The 20,211-nt window shown below is 37.9% G+C and overlaps 1 protein-coding gene across 2 annotated transcripts in view; it reads left to right on the forward strand.

The window, feature by feature from the left end:
* fam184ab (family with sequence similarity 184 member Ab) overlaps window positions 1–18,946 on the forward strand; it is a 97,058-nt gene extending 78,112 nt beyond the window's left edge. The window contains exons 18-22 of one of the 2 annotated variants that reach the window (XM_057823024.1): window positions 2,877–3,023; window positions 3,390–3,507; window positions 7,291–7,395; window positions 8,456–8,724; window positions 18,708–18,946. In XM_057823024.1, the coding sequence (XP_057679007.1) occupies window positions 2,877–3,023; window positions 3,390–3,507; window positions 7,291–7,395; window positions 8,456–8,724; window positions 18,708–18,789 (721 nt within the window). In that variant the 3' untranslated portion in view covers window positions 18,790–18,946. The remainder of the gene's footprint in view (window positions 1–2,876; window positions 3,024–3,389; window positions 3,508–7,290; window positions 7,396–8,455; window positions 8,725–18,707) is intronic. The other variant, XM_057823026.1, reaches the window with a different exon arrangement.
* The last annotated feature ends 1,265 nt before the right edge of the window (window positions 18,947–20,211 follow it).

Raw genomic sequence — 20,211 nt, forward strand, 5'->3', positions numbered from 1 at the left:
TTATTATAGCAGAGAAGACAGCAGTAAATCAACAAAGACAAGTCATCCGTGCCCCGATCTACCACTCAAGAGATCTGATGGACTCAAAAAGTTGGTTACGATTGCATATTAGTTTGAAAATCGACCGGATCCACCGTATTTTTACACGAGTGACTTCCGGTGTTGTGCCGAAAAATGTCGTCCCCACCCCCCACCCCTCGTGAAATGTCCCCCCTGACGGGAGCGCTTATTTATGAGGCTTTATTGAGGTGAAAACGTCAAATGTTTTCATGGACGCATTACAGTAATGGATTTACGACTGTAAAATCAGTTTTAAATAAATAAATTACACAAAATACTAGTGATGTATTTTGGTAACAAATCGCGGACTGGGCCACATAACCATCTTTGAACAGAAATGTATTAGTCTACAGGTTTTCATGACCATATCCCGATGACAATCACACAGGTATGACGTTTATTAGTTCAAGCAGAGCAAAATAATACATATTCACAATACAATATTTATTAGTTCAAGCAGAGGAAAATAATACATATTCACGGTAAAAAAAAAGTCGTTTCCGTGTCCATCGATTGGTAAGAAAAAGCTGTTTGTACGAGTGACGTGTTGGCGGTTCCGTCAGGGGGGACATTTCACACGGGGCGGCTATTTTTCGGCGCAACACCGGTCTGCCCGATCCTAGCTAGTAGTATTGACGCAGGAGGGCCGCGTCTCGCGTCAAATAATAAACTCTGCCGTTCTTTTCGCATGCGTCGTATTGAGCCGCTTCTGGGACGCATCGAACAAGCGGCCGCACTGCGACTGGTGTGCATTGGCTGATTGACTTTAACACCCGCGTTTCACTGCGTTCTCGCGGCGGCCGCGTTCTCGCACCATTATAGTAGAGAAGACGGAGTACATATAATCTACCCAAAGAAACTGTAACCCGATCAACTCACAGCCTCGAAAAGTAAGGGTTACATTACGTCACAAACTCGTTCGGTACGCTTCCGAACCGAGCACCCCGTACCAAAACGGTTCAATACAAATACATGTACCGTTACACCCTTACTAAATACAGATTAATTTAGCGACTGGCCGACTAAGGGGATCACATATTCAGTAAATCACATCAAGATAGTTGTCGATTATTAATTAATTAAGTCATTTCTGGTATTAGTTCCTTGAGATATAAGACATTACGTGGCCAAACTTGTCCGTACTTCGAAACACTAGTATCTCAAATTTATCTAATCTGACATTTTATAAGTAAGGCTGGGTGATAGTGAGTCATTTTAATCGAAATTAATCGGGTGAGATTTTAACAATATATTATTTGATGGGAAGTATACAAAAAACAAAGAATTAAACCTTTGATGTGTCCGAATTAGCCAGGGGGCAGTATAATACAGACATGAATCGATAAACGAAGAAGACTTTCACAACTACTTTAAGTGACTTCATCAGTCAGAGAATTAGTGCTGCCGTTATCGATTATTTAAGTAATCGATTAATCTATTTATTAGGGCTGTCATAATTATCGCGTTAACCGGCGGTAATTCATTTTTTAAATAAATCGCGTTAAAATATTTGACGCAATTAACGCACATGCCCCGCTCAAACAGATTAAAATGACAGCACAGTGCAATGTACAAGTGTCCATGTGCAATGTTTTTGGAGTTGTGTCGCCCTCTGCTGGCGCTTGGTTGCGACTGATTTTTATGGGCTTAAGCACCCATGAGCATTGTGTAATTATTGACATCAACAATGGCGACCTACTAGTTTATTTGTTGATTGAAAATTTTACTAAAACGAAAACATTAAGAGGGGTTTAAAAAAAAATTCTATAACTTGTACTAACATTTATCTTTTAAGAACTACAAGTCTTTCTATCCATGGATTCCTTTAACAGAATGTTAATAATGTTAATGCCATCTTGTTGATTTATTGTTAGAATAAACAAATACAGTACTTATGTTCCGTATGTTGAATGTATATATCCATCTTCTGTCTTATCTTTCCATTCCAACAATAATTTACAGAAAAATATGGCATATTTTATAGGTGGTTTGAATTGCGATTAATTACGATTAATTAATTTTTAAGCTGTAATTAACTCAATTAAAATTTTTAATCGTTTGACAGCCCTACTATTTATTGATTAGTTCAAATAATCGAGTAATCGGATTACTGCCTAGCGGTATAAATTTTCGGAGATGTAAAAGGAAGGAAACAATTGTTTATGCTTGCAAAAATATTTATCTTGGCTTGCTAAGATTGCACTTACAAAAGAATACAAAATAAAATTCCTGATTTTTTCTTCAAACTACGCAGAATTACACTTTCATGAAAAAATTAAATAAAATACACTAATAAAAATAGTTTAGGCTGAAATGGTATAGAAAAATAAATGAGGACCTAAGTACAACAAAAGAACAGTTGGCTAGCTTAAATGCTATAAAATGCTAGCTTTTTTTTTTTTTTTTTTTTACAAAGCTCTTAACAAATCGTTCAAGCCCATACTTAAACAAACTTTAGCTCAAACAAAAACATTATTTTGTTGGTCTTAACAGGGAGCAGTTGTACTCGGCCATGTTAGATGTGTTATGGCATATTCCCTGTTGCCACTAGAGGGGAGTGTATCCACACAAATCAAAATAACATATGCAGACACTTTCAAAACAAACCATTACAATGGCACTCTAATTAAACGAATCCTCGAAGCAGTAAAATTTGATTCCAAGCTTTTTTCTTAGTATTTTCTATTCGTAGTAGAGTAGTTTTTATTTATTATAAAAAATAAAAAAAAGTGTAAAATCAAATTATTTAAAATTAATCTGAATTTAATTCATTTGAAAATAGTCATGCTTTTGTATTTTTATGTGTTTGTGTGTAGGGCTCACGAGCAGGAGCTGCAAAAACGCCATGAGCGCGACGTGTCCGAGCTGAACGCCGTACACAGCAGGGAGACGCATAACATGCTGGCCGACTTCAACAAGGCGCAGGAGGTCCTCAAGGACAAGATCTCTGCACTGCAAATTCTGTACGTGTCCTTCCCCTCATACTCCTTCATAAGCGAGACATTTTCATTTTGCTTATAAGTGGCCACACTGGAGCTGATGAGGGGTTTCAACCTGAAATAATTTATATGAATTTAAAAAGGCCACTATGGTGATTTTGGCATCTTTTTCTGTGCGAGTGACATTTAAATGGCAAACGTATTAAATGCCAGTTTTTCAAGTGTCATCAACCGTTAGATAACAATTATTACAAAACTAATTCGATATATGGTTTCGGAGGTAATGAAATGATGACAAAAAATGCAGTTAACCTTGTTTACAAACTTGAGATTCACAGAAAAGCTGTCTTAGTCGTTCCTTCTTTTAATTTTTTTTTTTTCATGCAACAGGCTCGAAGGCACCGAGGAGAAGTTCAAGAACAGGGAAAGTCGACCCGAGGATCTGCAGATGATCGCCGAGCTGAAAGACATGGTGTCCGAGAGGGAGTCGCTGGTCAAAAAGCTGGTGGTAAGTCCAGGAAAAACAATTTGAAAGATTATCACTTGCACGTCAAACATCGGCGGAGTTTGACTTTTGTGGCAAGGGGGAGCAAAAATGTTGATGACCCCCAAACGCAGTGTCAGCAATAAAATTAACTTACAAGATAAATGCTCAGATATTAGCTTAGCCCATGCTTGTACATACATTTTTGAGGGTTAACGTCTTTAGTGGAGCACACTGAAACTCCGCTCACCATGTTGGCGGTGCTCTGCGGCGTTTCATGGTCTATATCTTCAATCCTTGGTTTTCGCTCAGTAGTTGTTGTTGCTTTTTGAAAGCTTAGGTTTGTTTTTTTGGGGCTAAGCAAAGCAAATGACCGTCTCTCAGGTGGTAGTCACATCATCTGTTTAAAAAAATGTTGACCCATTGTAAAAAAAAATTTTTTTAATCCGTTCATTTCATTCATTTTAGTTGTTTGTTTTATTGCTTTACAACTTTTGTAGACAACATTTTACCAGCATAGTCTTGATTTTTAAAATTCATATATTAGATAGCTGGCTACTTAGCTAGATGGATAGCTACGTACGTCGCTAGCTAGCTAGCTAGATGGATAGGTAGGTACGTAGCGAGCTAGATGTTTGAAAAATAATTTTGACCCATTATAAGAAAAAAAAATCTGTTCATTTCATTCATTTTTGTTGTTTTATTGCTTTACAACTTTTGTAGACAACATTTTACCGGCATAGTCTTGATTTTTAAAATTCATATATTGGATAGAGACGTATGTAGCTAGCTACTTAGCTCGATGGATAGTCACATACGCCGCTAGTTACTCAGCTCGATGGATAGCTATGTAGGTCTCCAGCTAGCTAGCTAGATGGATAGGTAGGTACATAGCTAGCTAGATGTTTGAAAAATAATTTTGACCCAATATAAAAAAAAAAAAAAAATTCTGTTAATTTCATTCATTTTTGTTGTTTTATTGCTTTACAACTTTTGTAGACAACATTTTACCGGCATAGTCTTAATTTTTAAAATTCATCTATTGGATAGAGACGTATGTAGCTAGCTACTTAGCAAGATGGATAGCTACGTACGTCGCTAGTTACTTAGCTAGATGGATAGCTACGTAGGTCTCTAGCTAGCTAGCTAGATGGATAGGTAGGTACATAGCTAGCTAGATGTTTGAAAAATAATTTTGACCCATTATAAAAAAAATATATATATATATGTTCATTTCATTCATTTTTGTTGTTTTATTGCTTTACAACTTTTGTAGACAACATTTTACCGGCATAGTCTTACTTTTTAAAATTCATATATTGGATAGCGACGTATGTAGCTAGCTACTTAGCTAGATGGATAGCTACGTACGTCGCTAGCTACTTAGCTAGATGGATAGCTACGTACGTCGCTAGTTACTTAGCTAGATGGATAGCTACGTACGTCGCTAGCTAGCTATCTAGATGGATAGGTAGGTACGTAGCTAGCTAGATGTTTGAAAAATAATTTTGACCCATTAAAAAAAAAATCCGTTCATGTAATTCATTTTTGTTGTTTGTTTTATTGCTTTACAACTTTTGTAGACAACATTTTACCGGCATAGTCTTAATTTCTAAAATTGATATATTGGATAGCGACGTATGTAGCTAGCTACTTAGCTAGATGGATAATGACGTATGTAGCTAGCTACTTAGCTAGATGGATAGCGACGTATGTAGCTAGCTACTTAGCTAGATGGATTGCAGCGTACGTCGCTGGCTACTTAGCTAGATGGATAGCTACGTACATCGCTAGCTAGCTAGCTAGATGGACAGGTTGGTACGTAGCTAGCTTGATGTTTGAAAAACAAATTTGACCCATTATTTAAAAAAAAAAAAAAAAAAAAGAATCCATTCATTTCATTCATTTTTGTAGACAACATTTTACCGGCATAGTCTTAACTTTTTTCATGTATATTGGAAAGTCAATTATATGCAATGACATTTTATGCCACCGGGGGGGGGGGGGGGGGGGGGGGGGCTCCACGTAGGACGTCAAAGTACAGTGGCCGAACTATAAAGTCCAAACTCTTTTCACAAACAAAAGCAAGAATGCCATAACATGATCCACAAATGCCAGAGCACCAATGCACATTGCCAAACCACAAACCCCAGTTTCCCGCAAAACAAAAGCAAATGGATCACAACACAAATGCAAATGGCTAACTACAGGAATGCAGATTGCTCGCAACACGAATGCAAACGGCTCATTGGATTGGTTTTGTAAACCATTTGCATTCGTGTTGCAGGCAATTGGGGCTTGTGTTGTGGCAATTGGGGTTCGTGTCGTGGCTATTAGGGTTCGTGTTGTGGCTATTTGCATTGGTGCTGTGGCTTGTCCCCTCTTTCTGGGGACTCGTTTTCAGACTGCATAATTCACTGTTTCTACTCGCCTGCTAAGGACTATATGCTCTTTTAATGGTGTTCTACACCTCTTCTACCCCTGTCTTGTCGTGGTGATACCATTTTGTCCATGTAATTGTGAGAAAATTTGATTATTCCAGCAGAGACATGATATAAAACATCGTGGATTCAAGATGGCGGCCACTGGCACCAAATTCGACTGGATTTCCCAGTCGCCTTGCGAAAGCTCTTTTTAGATATGATGTGGGAGTGCCGCCATCTGGTGTTGAATGAAAGAGCTACTCCTCGTCTTTATGTTGGTCAAAAAATGACATCACTATGATGACTAAAACAGACATTATGCCCCAGAGAAATCAAGGGGACGCCGGCGTCCCCGATTGTACAGCGCGGAGTGTAAAGCGTTAAAGCCACAGGTGGTGCTGTGATCCCATCGGCGTAAAAAGGACAAAAATCCCTAAAACGTGACGCCGCTCTTGACGCCACCGTGTGTCTTCTATATGCCTTTACACGTGTAAATCGGTCATGGCATCTGTGTAAAACGGGTGGGCAATCCGGTCCTCAAGGGCTGCTGTAAATCCTGGTTTTTGTTCAAACCGATCCTGCACAGACGGTTTAACCAATGAGGTTTGTGCAGAAACAACAAGCATCTGATTGTAATTGTAAGACACCAGATTGGCAAAAAGGTGTTCCTCTTGGGGGCAGTTTAGATGGCGACTCTGCGACACGAAGACGCAATGACTGTTGCGGAGTGGCCTCACGTGCATAAGGTGTCGGCGAAGACAGAGGCGAAGACGAAAAATTCTGAATCCTGCCTCCAAAGTGGAAGAATTCGATTGCGGGGGATTGAGGGGTGCTTGCTCCGCATGCATATCAAAGGCTCCCGCGGCGCGACACCGCGCCGATAACGTCAGCACTCGTACACGTCACATTGGGCGTGCGCAGCGGTGCAACTAAACATTAAAAACAGCAAATATGGCGGAATGTTGACTTTAATTTACTGTTTTAATAATATTTTTAAATTAAGTATGTTGAATGTTTCCAATTTTGTGCCTTTTTGAACAAAAGAAAAATGCCATCGCTTCGAGTGGGCGGGCAGATTTTTTTCCAGGCTGAGGAACTTTGCTGGGGTCAAAGTGCATCATTTGCTGTCACCTTGTAAATCTGCACTGCCCCCTAGGGCCTGGCATGAATACTACATCGTTTTCATGCGGATTTGCGACATTGTTCGAATGGAGACGGGCCCATATAAATGCAAACATGAAATTTTTCGTCTTCTCGGAGAGTTGCCATGTAAATGGCCCCTTGATGGGTTGGAAAAGATACCTGCATTCACTGCGGGCTTTTGTGGAATAGTTTGCCCGCCTTCTGGTGTAAAAGCTGAGCCGTTTCCTTCCCGCCACTCCAGGATGACAAGAAGTTCTACCAGCTGGAGCTGGTCAACCGAGAGAGCAACTTCAACAAAGTGTTCAACGCCAGCCCTAACGTCGGCGTCATCAACCCGCTCATTAAGGTAAGAGAAAACGCACGCCGCCGAGCGCCGTGCCATCTCATCGCAAACATTTTTGCATTCACTTCTAACACTGTACTTGAGATGTGCCTGTAATTTAGTTTTCTAAATATATTTTAAATTTTGTTTGAATAATATTTAGCTTTTTTAAGTACATTTTAGTATTTTTTCCCCCCTTTGTTTTCACTCTTCTTAGGGTTTTCATGAATTAAAAAATATATTTTAGGAAAACTTACAAGGTTTTCAATTTTCACTTTTCTATGAATATGTTCTACTTTTAATACATATATACTTTATAAAAATGTTATAAACTATTTTTAACATAATAATACACGTGTTTTAATAATGTACTACTTTTTGATATTTTACTGTATGTTGAAGACTTTTACAGTTATCTACTTGTACTGCTTAAATTTTACTTTGATACATTTTAATGTAATATCCTTTAGATTAGACTTTTACTATGGTTACTTTTTTATGGTTTTTACTAGAAGTACTCTTACATTTAAAATATTTAAGGTTTTAATTTTCAGGTTTTTAATTTAATTTTCAGTATTTATTTTTTTATAAAGTAACACTTTATTATTACAATTATTTTATTTTCCTTTACAGTAAAGACTTTTAATTACATTCAACATGTACTTAACTTTTTATGATGACTTTTTATTTTTAGTACTTGACTGGACTTTTTAAACTTGCTCTCTTTTTTTGCGGTCCTTTCTTTTACTCTTAAATACGTTTCCAGCTCCAAAATTAAAAATCCCTACTAGCGATTTTCAGGGGTCGGGGTTGCGTCATTCTCCCACCGCATGCTCACCATTGAAGTGTATCTGTTGTTTTTTGTCTTTTCTTTGCGTCCCGTGCGTCCTTACCGACCGTCTCACTTTGCTTTCCAAGCCATTTGGATGTCGGAAGCCAAGCGGGAGCCCACTTTAGCTTTTGTCTCTTGGGAGCTTTCCTCATTTTCCCTTTTTCTTGACCTCATTATTTTTTTCACCCTGATTTTTTGCTTTGAATCCCCTTGTCTCCCCCCGTGCTCCCCCCCTCCTTTCTCTCTGTGTAGCAAAAGCGAAAGAATGAGAAAGCGGCGGCGAGCAGATTCGGCAGCTCCGCCGGTCTCAGGGGTCTGGAGGCAGCCGGCTCGGGCCCGGTGGGCCCCGGGGGTGGCCCGCAGCCGCCGCCGCCGCCCCCTCCGCCGCCGCCCCCGGCCCAGCCCGGCCGCCTCGAACCCCTTTCCCACTCCCCTCTCCTTCTCCACCACCTCGAGCTCAACGCCAACAAACCTCTTCCCCCGCCGCCGACCCCTCCCACAGAACCCAAGAAGTTCACGAGGTGAGCGTCTCAGGTGGGCGGCGGCCAATTAAAAATCATCCAATCACAGAGCTCGATTATCATCTGATTGATTTGCACTCTCTAGCTGCCTTCAGGTGGTAACGTTACATGAAAGAAAAAAAATCTAATCAAAATACAGTTGAGTCAGCACTCCCTTCCATCGCTTCCAAACCAACGCTGCATTCAGGAACACTGGGTTTTACAGACTACAAAGTGAAAAAAATAAAAGCTGCAAAAATGAATTAACCCTTTTATGCACAAATTATGATATTTTTAACAAATATTTTTTATTACATTTATAGAGGACAGTGGTCTCAAATCTGCGGGGTCAATAAAGGCCCAAAGGACAATATTTTGCATCCCCCATTTGACATCAATTGTAGTATTAATGTGGCCCGTACGCCTTTTTCGATGGGCAAGAAAAAATGATATAAATTTTGAACTAGATGGATGAATTAATTGAAGGATTCATTTCAGGGGGGAAAAAAACAATTATTTAAATTGTAAGAAGTGAAAAAATTAAAAAAATAAAAACGAAAAAAACTTGAAAAAGTGAAATGAAGCAAATTGCATTAAAATGAAAAAAAAAAACAAAAGAATAAGGACATAAATTCATATAAATTTTGAAATAAATGTGGCCCATGTGTACCTTGGTCTGGGAGTTATATTTAGATAGATGGATACGTAGCTAGCTAGATGGATGGATAGGTACTTACCTAGCTAGCTAGCTCGATGGATGGGTACATAGCTAGCTAGCTACGTACTTATTCATTGAGCTAGCTAGCTAGCTGGATGGATGCGTAGGTAGCGAGCTGGATGGATGGGTATGTAGCGAGCTGGATGGATGGGTATGTAGCTAGCTTGCTAGCTAGCTCGATGAATAAGTACGTAGCTAGCTAGCAGGATGGATGGGTACGTAGCTCTCTAGCTGGATGGATGGGTGTGTAGCTAGCTAGATGGATAGGTGTGTAGGTAGCTTGATAGCTAGATGGATAGGCGCGTAGGTAGGTAGGTAGCTAGATAGCTAGATGGATAGGCGCGTAGGTAGGTAGGTAGCTTGCTAGCTAGATGGATAGGCCCACAGGTAGCTAGTTAGCTAGATGGATAGGCCCACAGGTAGCTAGTTAGCTAGATGGATAGGTCCATAGGTAGCTAGCTACCTAGATGGATAGATGCATAGGTAGCTAGCTACCTAGATGGATTGGTGCGTAGGTAGATAGCTAGCTAGATGGATGGGTACGTAGCTCTCTAGCTGGATGGATGGGTACGTAGCTAGCTAGCTAGCTAGCTAGATGGATAGGTGCGTAGGTAGGTAGCTTGCTAGATGCATAGGTGCGTAGGTAGCTAGCTAGCTAGATGGATATGTGCGTATGTAGATAGATGGGTAGGTGTGTAGGTAGCTAGACGGCTAGATGGATAGGGGCGTAGCTAGCTAGATGGATAGGGGCGTAGGTAGCCTGATGGATAGGTACGTAGGCAGCTAGATGGATAGGTGCGTAGGTCGCTAGATAGCTAGATGGATAGGTGCGTAGGTTGCTCGATAGATAGATGGATAGGTGCATGGGTAGCTAGCTACCTAGATGGATAGGTGTGTAGGTAGCTAGACGGCTAGATGGATAGGGGCGTAGCTAGCTAGATGGATAGGTGCGTAGGTAGCCTGATGGATAGGTACGTAGGCAGCTAGATGGATAGGTACGCAGGTCGCTAGATAGATAGATGGATAGGTGCATGGGTAGCTAGCTACCTAGATGGATAGGTGCATGGGTAGCTAGCTACCTAGATGGATAGGTGTGTAGGTAGCTAGATGGATAGGGGCGTAGCTAGCTAGATGGGTAGGTGTGTAGGTAGCTAGACGGCTAGATGAATAGGGGCGTAGCTAGCTAGACGGCTAGATGGATAGGGGCGTAGCTAGCTAGACGGCTAGATGGATAGGTGCGTAGGTTGCTAGATAGATAGATGGATAGGTACCTACCTAGCCTTTTTGTCCAATACAGAAATTGATTTTCCCAGTCTGTCATCACCAACATTAATACAAAGCCACATCACTTTATAATAGACATTTAAGAAGAAGAAAAAAATGTTTTGTGACCTCAGAAAGCCTAGCGCTTTGGTTATCATTGACGGCAATAGATGTTCAATCCATTTTAATTTGAAATGGATTGTTCATCTATTACCTTCATTAGATTTTTTTCAATTTAGATTTCCCTTTCCCTAACTACCAGAATACATACTCTGTAGACTGTGACCTGGGCTGGCAGCGAATAAGTTAAGCAAATAATGACTTTTGCATAGATTTCCACTGTAGTGACAACCGTCCCCGAAAGAGTTAAAGTAATTTCGAAGAACAGTTTCATGTCGTTGAACACGTTTGAGAATCTGATGTTAGGGATATAAAGATATCTCGAACACGTTCAACCAATAACAAAGCAGATCTTGTAAATTGCCAATTCCAAAATCAAAACAAATATTTTCAAAAGGTGTGAAATTTCCAATGAATTTAAACGCAGCTAAAGAAAACCGGAGACACCCGTTACGAATCTGGTCACCTTGACGTGATTGGATGGTTGAAGTTTATGGGCGGGGTTTCCTTTTTGCTATGAACTTAACAGGCGGCATCGAAGAATGGCTTTGGGATGCAAAAGGAGCATGTTTGTGTCCGTTTTGATGTTTTTTTTTTCTTTTTTCGTTATTGCGGTTGTGTTTTTGCTCATCTCATCTTCATTCATTCAATGTTTTGCGTATTTATAGAGGATTTACGGTTTCCTGCTTGTTAATACGTAATAAAGACGATCAGTGGATGACCACACGGGGAGCACATTTGCATGCACATGAAGTAAAGAAATGTGTGCATGTTTATACTACTGCATGTGGCTCTGCTACTCCATGACTTATGGGGGGATGGGGGAGTCATTTGAATGAACATATTTGCAAATGAACTTAAAAAATAAGATATCAAACAAACAGAAAAGGAAGAAAGGAACTCTGAAAAACGGGTAAATTAAAGCAACATATATTAAAAGATTCTTGATAATATGTACACACACACCAGTAGTGACAGTATGAGGTCACATACAGTAGAATGCATCCACTCTGTATTAAGGGATTAGACCCACTCGCCTCTCCTCACTCTTTCCCCTTTTCTGAATCATTCAATCACATCATTAATTTTAATAAAGCTCTCAAATATGTACTTTCATCTTAAATTATGGCTGGTTTGCACGCGAGGGAATATTTTTGAACCCGCAGAAAAGTGTCAAACATGCAAAAATGATGGAGTGGAATCGTGATGAAATCGTGTCAGGTCATTACAGAGGATTGCAGTATTGCAATGGCAATGTTGAACTGGAGTTTGTCGGCCTCTCTTGGACAGATAGTGTATTACAAAAAGATAGTTGTCCGATAATGATTTTTTTAAAACCGATAACTCATATTCCGGATATAGTCCAACTAAAAAAAATCCAATACTGATATATGCGGTCTTGAATTTAACATATTATGGCTAATTCATGAGTTTATAATTCATTATTTTTCAATCTTTTATTGTTCATTTTAAATTTAATGGACAAAAGGCATAACTGCTGTGCTAAGCTGTGACCAGCCCTTGTACAAAAGCAGAAGGCTTCTACATTCACTTTGAAGGCAACGTGCATATTGGCTCAAAACCGAGACTGAACAACCGATGTCGATAATATCCAATATCATTTTAAAATGCTTTTATCGGCCAATGTTATTGGCTACCCGATAATATCGGACAACTCAACGAAAACATACTTTCTTAGGTAGACAGGTTTTATAATTGACGAAGATAATGATGTCTACATTTTGATTTAGATGTCAAAGAGGTAGTAAAGATAATCATTCAATTAGGGCTAAAACTATCGATTATTTTAGTAGTCGATTAATCTATCAACTAATTAGTTTGAATAATCGAGTAATCTGATTAGGAACATTTAATGTGTTGCAGAATCAATTTTAGGAGAAACCAAGGCTTGCTAAGATTCCACTTTCAAAAGAATTTTTTATGCGAATACAAAATAAAATTTCCAAGCATTTCTTCAAACTATGCAGAATTGCCCTTTAATATAAAAATAAATTAAAATACCTGAGCTTAAAAAAAAAAAATTAGGATAATAGGACAACAAAATAACAATTTGCTAACTTCATAGCAAACGTTCGCTAGCTTAAATTCTCTAAAATGCTAAGATTGTTTGACAATGCTCTTAAAAACCTTCAAACACATTTTCTCCCCAAAAGTGGCTAAATATACCTATAAACTAAATTACGAATGCATAAATGAATATATTAGCTTAGACAAAAACTTACCTTATGTTGGTCTTAACAGGGAGCAGCTGGATTCAGCCATTTTAATAGGTTATGGCATCTTCACTGTTCCCACCAGAGAGCAGTTCATCCACCCAAATAAATAATACTAAAGGCAAAGACTTTCAAAACAAACCAATACAACGTCACTCTAATTAAACGAATACTCGAAGCAGCCAAATTTGATTTGAAGTTTTTTCTAATCAAATTATTCGAGTTAATCGATTAATCGTTGCAGCACTACATTCAATATATACAGTATATATATATATATATATATTTTTTTTTTTTTATATGAACATATAGTTACATAAAATGTCCAATTTCTACCTAATTATTTGAATCATGTCTTGGATTTGATTGAATATTTAATGGTTACTACTAGTAATTATTTTTAAACATACAGTTGACATTCATTAATAAACGACTAAATGCAAAAATAACATTAAATGACGATGATGAACAATTTTAAGTTAGTAAATGATTTGAAAAAAAACAACCTCAGCATTACCTTACCATTAGATTATATTGCATACTTTATCAATTTAACTTCTATTAATAAATTAAAATCCAGCCATCATTGGTGTTACTGACATTTCTGTACAGTACGTATAAGTACCCTAATTTGCCAGATGACACAAAATGACATCAGTCATAAGCATTCATTATTGCTCATGGAAGTGTCATGTCATAATTATGTGTAAAAAAAAATGATGGTCTTATGACAGTCTTATGGCGCACTGTCAAATAAAGTGTTACTAAATACCATAACTAGCAATTAATGATACTACTAGAACAGTTACCAAAGAAATAATTAGCACAGAACATGAATTTTGATTATTTACATCTGTAACACTGCAATGCATGCTAGGAGGCATGTTGGACAACAAAAATGTTGACAGCAGGTGGCAGCAGAGGTTGACTGTCTCTCCCAAGGGAGCATTGATGGCCAAATGAAGCTTCTTGAAGCAATGAAGCTTTGAAGCCAATTGGTTCAAAGCCTCACGGTCGTTAATTTGATGTTATGACAGTCTTATGATGCCGCTTTCAAATATAGTGTTACTGGTTAATATCTTTTGTTGTAAATATCCCATATTACAGTGAGGGCAGTTATGGCTTATAGTCCAGTGCGATGTTATATAGATCGTTTCTAATATGTATTTAAAAAATTGACTTCATCACAAGTTTGCAAAAGATTAAAATGGGTAGTCCCTGGGTTACGACATAAGATTACAGTTTAGCTCACTGTCTAGCTAGGGCTTAGCGACAACATGTTGGCAAGGACAGTACAATGACGAATAAGACATGTTTTTGGATAGTTATTTTGAGATTTTGGGGGTTATTTATGGGTACTTAAAGGGTTAATTCCGATTTACGCAGAAACTCGGGTTACATCGCCAGCTATTAATCTTATTGATATGCCACAAATACGAATATTTCATTAAAACAAAAGAAAACCGCATTTTGGAACTACACTTTGTCAACATAATATGTAAATTCTGATATGAAAACGAAATAATTTTGAAGAAAAAATATTACGCATCCATATAATGTCCCTACAATATAAATATTTTACCTTTTACCAGAAATGAGTAGAGTAGCCTAAAAATGTATTCAAGAGTAGTGTTACTTTTAAATATTACAAAAGTAAAAGTAGTCATCCAAAAAATTTACTCAATTACAAGTAAAAAAGTTTTTTTTGACAAGAATACTACTAATAACATTGTGATTAACTGCTTGCAATGTCTGATTTTTAAAATTGTTATACCATAATTTTCAGATAATAAACTGCTACTTTTTTCCTTCATTTTGAATCCTGCGGCTTATAGTCCAGTGCGGCTTATTTGTTGATTTATTTGGGTTCATAGGCAACACATGCCTCCTAGCATGATGTAAATAACAATCAAAATTCATGTTCTTTGCTAATTATTTCTTCAGTTACTGTTCCAGTTTCATTCATTGCTTGTTATGGTATTTGGTTACACTTTATTTGACAGCGGCGTCACAAGACTATTATAAGACGGTTTTATTTATGACATGACACTATCATGGGCATGACTGAATGCTTATGACAGATGTCATGAAGTGTCAAATTATGTTACTAATGCCATTTATCTTCAGTTTGGGTCTTTTATATCCATTCAAAAGTGAGACAATTTGCCGGATAACGCAAAATGACATCTGTTATAAGCATTCATTAATGCTCAAAACAGTGTCATGTCATGGTTATGATTGTCTAATGACAGTCTTACTGTCTAATAAAGTGTGAGTAGATACCATAAATAGCAATTAATGAAACAAGTGGAACAGTAACTGAAGAAATAATTAGCATAGAACATGAATTTTGATTGTTCCTTACATCTGTAGCGCTACAAAGCATGCTAGGAGGCAAATTAGATGACAACAGTGTTTACAGCAGGTGGCAGCAGAGGTTGCTTTGTCCTCCAAGGGAGCAGTGATGGCAAAACAAAGCTTCTTGAAGCAATAAAGCTTTGCAGTTAATTGGTTCAAACCTTAATGTTGGTTCATTTGGTCTTATGATGCCGCTGCCAAATAAAGACTTACCGGTTAATATCTATTGGTGTAAATATCCCGTAATAAAGTGAGGACAGCTGAGGCTTATAGTCCAGTGTGGTTCATCTATGAACAAATTCTGTTTTCGTGTCACATTTGGTGGGTGGCGGCTTATAGTGTGAAAATAACGGTATATTTTTTCAGCACGTCATCTATATTAACCATTACTATTATACTGTACTAACCTATTTCATGACCAAAATAGTCCAAAAGGATGACACAAAAATCATCAAATTCAGACAAGAACAACGCAGCAAACATCACACATCCAAAGAGCATGAGCGCCCTCTAGTGGGAAAAAAAAACCATTGCTACCTTTGATTGGTTGAAAGGAGCATGTGGTAAATATTGCGACTAGGGCTGCAGTTATCGACTATTTTAGCAGCCGATTAATCGATGAAGTACCGTATTGGCCCGAATATAAGACTGTGTTATTTGCATTGAAATAAGACTGAAAAAGAGGGGGTAGTCTTTAGAGGTGTGCAAAATTTCCGATTCCTAGATTATTCGCGATTCGGCCGTGGAAGATTCTACAACAATTCACAAACATCCAAATTCCGATTATTGAAATATGCCAAGTAAAGCGGAAGTACAACACACTCAGCGCGCCGCGCGGTCTTCGGGACGCAATGAGGAACGGAGCGAGAGCAGCTAAACATCAGGCTTCTCATTACCTGGCCCCTCGGGTAATGCCAATGCTCAACTCACGGCTCTAGCTCAACTCATGCCACGAGATAAAAAAACACAAAAACATACCCGACTGCTGCCGAAAAGCTGCTACAAAGTACATCCACACAATGTTACGGTAGATATGATTTATATAGGACTAGATGCAATATAGATTCGGTAGCGTCAGCAGCACATCTAGAAAAAGCTAGATGCGGGCGTTAGTAAACGGCCGCCATCTTAAAGCAGTACACTTCCCTGCAAGGCTGTTGTATCGAACGTTCCAAGTGAACCTAATTAACTTTTTATCTAAAATACTCCTAGATCGGTAAAATATTGACTTGAACCTCGCTTCCTACTTCTCACAGCTCTCCAGTCGCAGCGTCTCGGACCGTGCATAGTGTCTTGTTTTGAGCTTTTTGTTGACAAAGGTATCAAACACACGACGTGCTAACAACTTTGTTTCTTTATCAAGACATTGAACTAACAGCACAAACACAGCTTGGGGGTCTCGGCAGGCTGTGCCTCTCTATCTCACTCCCGCATCACGTGACCAAAACAACAGTAACGTTGCGTGCACTTCAGGGTGCCTCGAAAAAATTATATCAGAATTAGGGCTGTCAAAATTATCACGGTAACGGGCGGTAATTAATTTTTTAAAATTAATCACGTTAAAATATTTGACGCAATTAATGCACATGCCCTGCTCAGACAGATTTAAATGACAGTACAGTGAAATGCCCACTTGTTAATTGTGTTTTGCGGAGTTTTGCTTCCCTCTGCTGGCGCTTGGGTGCGACTGATTTTACAGGCTTCAGCACCCATGAGCATTGTGTAAGTAATGATTGACACCAACAATGGCGGGCTACTAGTTTATGTTTTGATTGAAATTTTTACAAATTTTATTAAAACGAAAACATTAAGAGGGGTTTTAATATAACATTTCTATAACTTGTACTAACATTTATCTTTTAAGAACTGCAAATCTTTCTATCCATGGATCGCTTTAACAAAATGTTAATAATGTTAATGCCATCTTGTTGATTTATTGTTATATGAAACAAATACGGTCCTTATGTACCGCATGTTGAATATACTGTATATATCCATCTTGTGTGTTATCTTTCCATTCCAACAATAATTTACAGAAAAATATGGCATATTTTAGAGATGGTTTGAATTGCGATTAATTACGATTAATTAATTTTTAAGCTGTAATTAACTCGATTAAAAATTTTAATCGTTTGACAGCCCTAATCAAAATATTACAGAGTTACGCACATTGCAGTATAAAATAAAATACCGTATTGGCCCTAATATCAGACGGCCCTGATTATAAGACGACCCCCTCTTTTTCAAGACTCAAGTTTGAAAAAAAAGACTTTTGAACACCAAATTAATTTTTATACAGAAAATAATTACAATACATCTGAAACAAATGATAAAACAATATTTTTGAAAGAAAAAGCATGTTATTTTGCCTCATTCAAATCTTAATATCTGAACATTTAAGTATGTAAACTAAAGTGCAATCACATTCGTAATTGAATGGCTTCTGGTTTTTTAAATGAAAATAAACCAATCTATTGTGATAAAACAACAAAATTGCAATAACTGCATTAACCGTCAAAGTGAAGTCTAACTGTAACTGTAGTCTTGAAAGAAATCTGAATAAAGAAAAACATTGCACTAAAATAATGCAAACTGGTTAAACTTGAGAGTAGCTGAGATCTGTCATGACAGAACATCGCTTCAATGATATCTGGCGCCATCTAGCGTTGTAAATGGGTATAACGTCTAGACCGCGACTATAAGACGACCACCACTTTTTCAGTCTTATTTCAATTAAAAAAACACTGTCTTATAGTCGGGCCAATACGGTATTAATATGCATAGATTAATTTACAGAACAAATCCCAAGAATTGCATGTTGTTTTTAAAAATTTAACGTCATTTGAAAGACTCGGAGATTTGTTGTTGCACTGAAAACTGGACCAACAAATCACGCCCCTGACGTTAAAAAAAAAAAAAAAACTTTTGAAATTAACGTCATCTGGGGAGCAAGCAGCCAAGATAAAACGGTATTTCAACATGCCAAAATGACAGTTGCATATACTGTCTTTTTTTTTCAAAAAGGAAGATGGTTTAAAACTAATCAGAAAAGCACAAAGAAAAGAAAGAAAAAAAAGTTTCACAGCATGGCAAGTGGGCATTTGCGTTTTGTTTTCAGCACCATTTTCTGCGTATGTTCCGGGACCTCTGCCCGTGTCGTCATCCCTGCCCTGTCATATGTACTTTACGTTCCGGTACCTTATGATTTACAAATTAAGCACTGCTTTTACCTCATTATTCTGATGGCAAAACTCTACATAATCCAAATGCACATACCCGTAAATGAATCATTTTTGTCGTCTTCCCTTCAGCCCTCCTGAGACAAAGGAATCCTCCATCGACTTTCCGGATGCTCAACGGCAAGAGTGGTTCGCTCAGTACTTTTCCTTTTGATTGACAACACACTTACATGCACGCACACACATATGAACTGCAGAAACAAAAACAGACCAGGATTCAGCAGCATGTCAGCCAAACTTTAAAAAATGTCTGGATTTAAACAACAAAAAAGAGAGAAAATGTTTGTTTTCTGTATTGTTTTAAAAAAAGGGGAAAAAAATTCAGGCTTGGCTTAGTTCATGGCATCTTGGGAAGAAGAATGTTATTCAGCTTGAGGTCCTCATTACGTGGATCTTGAGCTGAATATAAAGAAAACTGGAGAAAAAAAGTGCTCAATAGGCTTTGGTACATGGAAATCAAAGATATGGACTAAATGCTCCTCACTCTGATTTGTCATCTTCTAGGTTGGATGTTTTAGTTTGTTTTCCCCATTCATTTTCATCATTGCCAGCGTTTTTTTGGACTCCAAGTGAGAAGTAGACGTGTGTGGCGGTGCCTGGTTTAGAGGTCCTTGTTGCTCTTCTCTGTGCGTTCCAAAAAAAAAAAAAATAAATAAAAGTACGGTAATTTAAAAAAAGAAAAAAGCTGCTTTTCTGTTAGACGCCAGATCAGTCAGTCCGTTTTAGAGGGGGCACCATCCTTATGATAGAAGATGATGATGACGATCTTTTTGAGTAGACTATAAAACTCTTGTTTGTATGCTTGTCTGTCTCTACACAGATACAATGATGTCTCACCAATTTTAAGAGAAAAATAGCATTTTATATTTATATTATAATGTGTATGCTTAATAAATGATTATTGTGACATTTACCCATGGGAGTTTCTAGCCTCTTTTTTGGGAAATTTGGGATGAAATTAATGTAGAAGGACAACATGGATGGCAGTGGTGGAATGTAACCAAGTAAAAGTCCTTTGTTACTCAGGTACACTTTTGTGTATCTGTACTAGGGGTGTGACAAAATATCGAAATGGTGATATATCGTGATACTTTGTACGCCAAAAGGTTATCGATATGCTCCTGCTAAGAATCGAGATATCGTTTTAAAAAGGTGTCAATGTCCAAAAAATAAATAAGAATATACACTCACCGGCCACTTTATTAGGTGCACCTTTCCAACTGCTCGTTAACACTTAATTTCTAATCAGCCAATCACATGGCGGCAACTCAGTGCATTTAGGCATGTAGGCATGGTTTAAGAAAATCTCCTGCAGTTCAAACCAAGCATCAGTATGGAGAAGAAAGGTGATTTGAGTGACTTTGAACGTAGCATGGTTGTTGGTGCCAGAAGGTAGAGATGGTTGATACCAGTGATTTTGGATTCCATCCAATACCAAGTAATACCAAGGCCAAATATTGCGATCCCGATCCGATATCGATACCGGAAGTTCATATTCTATATATATATATATATATATATATATATATATATATATATATATATATATATATATGTGTGTGTATTAGGGGTGTCA

This window comes from Corythoichthys intestinalis, chromosome 19 (assembly GCF_030265065.1).
Source record: "Corythoichthys intestinalis isolate RoL2023-P3 chromosome 19, ASM3026506v1, whole genome shotgun sequence".
Lineage (NCBI taxonomy): Eukaryota > Metazoa > Chordata > Actinopteri > Syngnathiformes > Syngnathidae > Corythoichthys > Corythoichthys intestinalis.